The sequence below is a fragment of the Macrobrachium rosenbergii genome, chromosome 16 (assembly GCF_040412425.1).
Source record: "Macrobrachium rosenbergii isolate ZJJX-2024 chromosome 16, ASM4041242v1, whole genome shotgun sequence".
Lineage (NCBI taxonomy): Eukaryota > Metazoa > Arthropoda > Malacostraca > Decapoda > Palaemonidae > Macrobrachium > Macrobrachium rosenbergii.
The window spans coordinates 31,978,762-31,986,261 of record NC_089756.1 but is presented as its reverse complement, the minus strand read 5'-3'; the positions used below and the strand labels follow the sequence as shown (position 1 = coordinate 31,986,261).

At 37.7% G+C, this 7,500-nt stretch overlaps 1 protein-coding gene across 1 annotated transcript in view; it reads right to left on the bottom strand.

Moving 5' to 3' along the window:
• Positions 1-687: 687 nt before the first annotated feature.
• Positions 688-7,500, bottom strand: part of LOC136846918 (uncharacterized) — a 22,945-nt gene continuing 16,132 nt past the window's right edge. The window contains exon 2 of the mRNA XM_067118171.1: positions 688-1,025. Within this exon, the coding sequence (XP_066974272.1) occupies positions 688-1,025 (338 nt within the window). The remainder of the gene's footprint in view (positions 1,026-7,500) is intronic.

Below are 7,500 nucleotides of genomic sequence, written 5' to 3'. Positions count from 1 at the left end.
AAAGCGGGGGAGGAGAGAGAGAGAGAGAGAGAGAGAGAGAGAGAGAGAGAGAGAGAGAGAGAGAGAGAGAGAGAGAAGAAAATCATAAACGACAAACAACAATTCCCAGGATCAAAACTAAATGTTATATCACAGCTGCAATAAGTCAAAACTCCTCAGTATAAAAATATCGGAGGGACTCGAAACGATAACGAGCGCGAAGGACACGACGACAAAGGCCGTTTTATAAATAGGCTGTCTGATCCCCGACGAGGAGGTATAGACTGTATATATATATATATATATATACATATGTATAGAGGTATTCACGCCCAAGGGTCTGGAAGTGGGCGGATGCTACCTGGACCGTGGGTGGATGAAAGGCGTTCGAGGGAATTAAGGTTAACCGATAGGGGAAACGAAAGGTATTATTAAGGTCTCATGTGGATATTGGAAAAGGCGGAGGGAGGAGGAGGAGGAGGAGGAGGAGGAGGAGGAGGAGGAGGAAAGGAGGAACCAGGAGGAGGAGGAGACGACCCAAGAAAACGAATAGGGGCTGAGGAACAGAACCGAAAAGAAAGGGGGGGAGAGGAGGAGGTGGATAATAAAGGAGTTGACGATGAGGTGGTGGAGGAGGAGGAGGAGGAAAATCAGAGATAGAAAAATGAATAGGGGCTGGAGAATAGGACAGAAGAGAAAAGGGAGGATTTAGGAATATGGAAAGAAAGGAGGAGGAGGAGGAGGAGGAGGAGGAGGAGGAGGAGGAGGAGGAGGAGGAGGAGGAGGAGGAGGAGGAGGAGGAAAATCAGAGATAGGAAAATCAATAGGGGCTGAAGAACAGAACGGAAAAGAAAGGGGAAGGGAGGAGGAGGTGGAAGAGAAAGGAGTTGACGATGAGGAGGAGGAGGAGGAGGAGGAGGAGGAGGAGGAGGAGGAGGAGGAGGAGGAGGAGGAGGAGGAGGAGGAGGAGGAAAAGGAAAGGTGGGCCAGAGAGATAGGAAAATGAATAGGGGTTGGAGAATAGGACGGAAAAGAAAAGGCCCGTTCTGAGAATATGTAAAGAAAGGGGAAGAATAACAGTAGGAAGCAGATAAACAATGGGATGGGAAAGGAAGAAAATAAATGAGGGTTGAAGAGCAGGGCGAAAAGAAAGGAGAGAGGGGAAATAGAATAAGCGTGGGACGAAGATAAACAACTGGTAGAAAAGGAAGCGGGAAAGGAGAACTAAAGAGGTGTGAAGGAGCAAGAACAGGTGGAAGGAATGGAAGAGACGAACTAAAGGAGAGGAAGAATAAGAATGTTTCGTCAATGAACAAAAGAGATACGTTTAATGTACCGTTTCACGGAAAGACACACACACAAACATATATATACATATATATATATATATATATATATATATATATATATATATATATATATATATATATATATATACATACATATATATACATACATATATATATATATATATATATATATATATATATATATATATATATATATATATATATATATATATATATATTAATCGTCAGGAGATTCTAATGTCATCATAGTTACATTTTAACATTTTCTATTTTCCTTGTATTTTAATACGTCTTTAGTTTTCTGTAAAAGAAAACTATTGTGCCGGCTTTGTCTGTTCGTCCGCACTTTTTTCTGCCCGCCCTCAGATCTTAAAAACTACTGAGGCTAGAGGGCTGCAAATTGGCATGGTGATCATCCACCCTCCAATCATCAAACGTACCAAATTGCAGCCCCCTAGCCTCAGTAGTTTTTATTTTATTTAAGGTTAAGATTAGCCATAATCGTGCATCTGGCAATGATATAGGACAGGCCACCACCGGGCCATAGTTAAAGTGTCATGGGGCGTGGCTCATACAGCATTACACCGAGACCACCGAACGACAGATCTATTTCTGGTGGCCTTGATTATACGCTGTACAGAAAACTCGATTGCGCCGGAGAAACCGGTGCATTTTAATACATCTGTACCCACTTATTATTAATTAATTAATTTATTTATTAATGAAATTTGAAGACAATATCGTCCTTACCTGCTCCTGATATCTAGGCCCTGACAAAATAGACAAGAATCAAGAAGTATTTCCTAAGTTTCAATTTAGCTTAATACCACCCCCCAAAAAAATATTCGCCCTCCCCACTTCCCCATCCTTCTCAAAAGTCCCCACTTAATGAGACCCGTCATAACAGCCTACTATCTCGCCCTTACGACCTCCTTACTTCCGCCTCTACAGGAGCCTCCGGGGCTAAGAGGAATTTGGGGATGACATCAACTGGGATATTTCAAATGGGAAAAGTAGAAAGTTGCTGATTTGGTTCTCCCAAGTTTTAAAAAGTACCGCTGTAAAGGAATCAGAGTCCCTGTTTTATGGGTCTACCCGGCTTTATCTAGATTCTGTCCCCCCCAGAACTCATTCGGCTTTTCGACAGGAAGGGGATTTTTCCACACTTTTCAAAAGGGTATATAGTCTTCATCACAAGGCGTCACGGACACAGCGTCTGCTTTAATTCATGTCGTAAACTTTTGAATTTCTGAAAAGTGCTGGCAAAAGCACATACGTGTATATATGTATGTATTATTATTATTATTATTATTATTATTATTATTATTATTATTATTATTATTATTATTATTATTATTATTCAGAAGATGAAACCTATTCACATGGAACAAGCCCACCAAAGGGGCCATTGACTTGAAATTCAAGCTTTCAAAGAATATGGTGTTCACTTGAAATTATTATTATTATTATTATTATTATTATTATTATTATTATTATTATTATTATTATTATTATTATTTCAGTAGGTGAAACCTACTCACATGGGACAAGCCCACCAAAGGTGTGCCATTGACTTCAAATTCAAGCTCCCAAAGAATGTTGGTTTCAACCTCCCACCGCAGCAGACCCCCCAACACTGCAGCAGTAACTGATCATGATACGGAGCCGCCAGTGATTTTTCATCGCCCTGCGGAAGACGCGAACCCCATGGCATCTGACGCTAACCACTATACCACCGGACCATTATTTTAGATTTTTAGTTGGCTTCGCATTTGTCTTGGGAAGATCGGCTAGCTGAAAGCGTTAAATCCAGTGCTCTTTTCATCGGCTGAGTTATCAAATCTTGATCCATTCTTTTGTGTTCCTATTTAAAAAAACATTCAAGTCCTTATTGGCTTGTTTTATTTGTTAAACAGGTAATGTTGCAACGCTAGTGAAAATCATAATTTAATTCAGAACTGAATATATATTTTTCAGTTAAAAAACTATATCATAATCATTTTTCCGTCAGTAAAATTGTTTTGTACATTTTTCAGAGACAATCACTATACAATCATTTAAACAATCACTATACCACAATCATTTATCCGTCAATGAAATCCAGCATTCTCTAAGACCCACCTAATTCGAATCTGTCACTCTTCTAAAAACTATATCATAAACTTTTTCCGTCAGTAAAATCGTTTTATATATTTTTCATATACAATCACTATACAATCACTTAAACAATCATTATACCACAATCATTTATCTGTCAAGGAAATCGAGTATGCTCAACTCTGTCACTTCTGAAAACTATAAAGTATCATGATAATTTTTCTGTCAGTCAAACCGTTTTGTATATTTTTCAGACACAATCACTACACAATCACTTAAACATTCACTGCACCACAATCATTTATCCGTCAATGAAATCCAGCATTCTCAAAGACCCACCTAACTTAAATCTGTCACTCAATTTAAAACTATATCAATCATTTTTCTTTCAGTCAAATCGTTTTGTGTATTTTTCAAATACAATCACTAATACCACAGTCCGTCAGTGAAATCGAGCACGTTCAAAGACCCACAAATACCTCGAATCTGTCACTCACCTGTCACGCATCTAGAGATAAGAGGCCCACCTGGTCGCCTGAACTGCGGAGTTCAGATTATTCTCCTCTTATTCCGGGATGTCTCCGAAGGCGGCAAGTTTGCCAGAAGTTAAAACTTCTGCTCGCAAACTTTTACTTTCGGGAGTTTCAGATACCGGGAAATATTTAGCCATGCCACTTAAAGGGAAAACAACGGTAGGCTGGAACTCGGAGTTCGTTCGTTTGTTTCATTATTATTATTATTATTATTATTATTATTATTATTATTATTATTATTATTATTATTATTATTATTAATTAATTAATTAATGTTAATATTAATAATAATAATAATAATAATAATTATTATTATTATTATATTATTATTATTATTATTATTATTATTATTATTATTATTATTATTATTATTATATTATTATTATATTATTATTATTATGGTGTTCATTACCAAGAAGTGAGAGGGGGATAAAAATGGGAAATACAGAAAGATGAGATCAGTTATCGGAAAAACAGATAAATTAACAAATTAATAAATGAATAAAAATGTAAGTTGAATATTAAAATAAGAGTTGAATTGTATTAGGGTAGAAATGCGTTGCATCTTCACTTGAACTTCAATCATTTCAATAATGGCGTAAGTGAAGACAAAATAGAATATCCACCTACTCCATTAGGCAACCGTATTTAAGAGTCTTTGTTTTCATTAACTGAATAATACAGAAAGTTAAAGTTAAAGTCCTCCTGAGCCTCTGTAGGCTCATAGGGCAGACGCTGATCTCCTGTTTCTTAGGCCGACAGCCAGTGGGGGGCAGGTCCCAAAGCCTATGACACGTGGCCAGGGTGTCGCTGGACCCACTGTTTAACTCCCCAGCCCGGGGCTGGTACCTATTGGTACCTATTCTCCTACTGAACCTCTCAGGTTTTCTCGGACCGTTAGGTTGACGGGCTACCGGATTTGTGCAGTGGCTCAATCCGAGCCATCAGTGAGCGGCGGGATTTGAACCCCGGCCCTCTCGACTGGTAGCTGAGAATCATACCACTGCGCCAACGTGACGGCAATAATACAGAAACTAAATACAAAATGTCCACCGGGCTGTTTTTTATATATTGCGTGAGTGTTAAAGAGTTATTTTGAAGAGAAAAATAGAGAAAAATAAAACAATCTTGCTTGCTTGAGCAAGACAGAATGTCTGAGATGCTGTTATGAATAACCATCTAGTTACATTCCGGATCACCCCGAAATCTAGGCTCTAAAATAATAATAATAATAATAATAATAATAATAATAATAATAATAATAATAATGAGTACATCTTTTTTCGGGGATCAGTCCATATCACCTTAGTTTTCCAAGGATTTACAATTCACAGCAACAAAACTGGATAAATAAATCCTAAATGTTTGTTATTTATCTTATTTGACTGTCCAATGCATTCACTGTTGAGCTTGAACTTTGTAAATGCCTATATATAACAAACACACTGCTAACAAATATATATATTATATATATATATATATATATATATATATATATATATATATATATATATATATATATATATATATATATATATATATATATATATATTTATATATATATACAAACGCTGTATAAGCCGCGACTAATGATACAAGATAAACTGGAGAGAAAGTAATTGTAATCTCCAGCCGTAATGAATACGCTGGCGTCATGAGAAGATTACCCGCTCCCCTAATCCCTTAAGCGCTCGGATCATTACACATTTTACACGGCGTAATGTAACGGCCCTTGCCAACCACAAAGCCTATTTTCTTCGGCTATTATCGTAAAGCATTTCTCTTAACACAATGCATTAAGAGTCGCTTTATGTAAAAGGTATATTAAGGTAATATACACGGAGTCATTGTTATTTAGAGGGTTTTTGTGGTAAGTGCTGACGTAATGAAAACCTTCGGTTAACAAAGTAAAATTCATGAGGGAGGACGGGAAAAGTGCGGACAGGGAAAAGTGCGGACAGAAAAAGTGCGGACAGAAAAAAGTGCGGACGGAAAAAAAAGTGCGGGTAGAAAAAAGTGCGGACAGGAAAAAGTGCGGACAGGAAAAAGCGGGGACAGAAAAAAGTGCGGACAGAAAAAAGTGCGGACAGAAGTGTGGACAGAAAAAAAAAGTGCGGACAGAAAAAGTGCGGGCAGAAAAATGTGCGGACACGAAAAGTGCGGACATAAAAAAAGGGCAGACAGAAAAAGTGCGGACATGAAAAACAGGGCGGACAGAAAAAGTGCGGACAGGAAATAGTGAGAACGGGAAAAGTGCGTGCGGACAGAAAAAGTGCGGGCAGAAAAAAGTGCGGATAGAAAAGTGAGGACGGGAAAAGTGCGGACAGAAAAAAGTGCGGACGAACAGACAAAGCCAGCACAACAGTTTTCTTTTACAGAAAATTAAAAAAAAACACTGAAAAACATGTTGCTGTTCATATAATGTTGGCACCACTCAAACAATTGTCTTCACATTTAACAAGTTTTCTAATAATATTAATTTCCTTTTCTACCAAACATGACCATCAAACACTAGCGTATAGGGGGGGGGAGCGCCTGGGCACGTGGCCCCCCCCATGAAAAATTATTACAAAATAATAATATTGAAGATTTACATAACATAAATGGGGAAAAAATCTTCTATAAAAATAATAAAAATATTTTGAGAAAAAATGATTAACAATAATCTTTATGATAAATATATATATATATATATATATATATATATATATATATATATATATATATATATATATATATATATATATATATATATAGTGTGTGTGTGTATAATATGGAAATTGGTGGCCCCCACCCCCATGAAATTTTTCTGGACCCCCTAGTGCCAACAAACATGATAAACAACAAACAAAAACACAAAGAACTAATACCAGCCACCCTCACTGTATCTCATTAAGTATTAATTCCCCCAAAAGAAACAACAGAGGGAGCGCTTAAATAGAAAAAGTAAAAAAAAAAAAAGGAAAATGCTGACATCATCAATTATTAAGCGATTCTTTTTACGATCATCATTTTTCCCCGGAGTTGATCCCACGGGAGGGGTTTTGGGTAAGAACGCGGCGCGGTACTTAAAGGTAAGAGAGGAGGTACGGGTACTTAATGAGGTACTCATAATGCTCTATCGAGGAATTTTGGAGAGAGAGAGAGAGAGAGAGAGAGAGAGAGAGAGAGAGAGAGAGAGAGAGAGAGAGAGAGAGAGAGATTTTTAGATAGGAAGGTGGATATGGATAACGGTTAAAGTGCTTATCAAGGCCTATCTAGGAAATTTAGAGAGAGAGAGAGAGAGAGAGAGAGAGAGAGAGAGAGAGAGAGAGAGAGAGAGAGAGAGAGAGAGAGATATTTTTCTAAGATGGAAGGAAGGGTATGGCTCCTTATTGAGGTAACTATAATGCCCCATCGAAGAATTTTGGAGAGAGAGAGAGAGAGAGAGAGAGAGAGAGAGAGAGAGAGAGAATATTCTCTTTTCTCTATTCCCTTGTCTTTTATTTAGTGGGAATTGGAGCGAGGCACAGCAATTCCACTATAGACACCGTTCCTGGAATACAGATGAGGTGGAGTACCAGGCGCCGAAGATGATGATG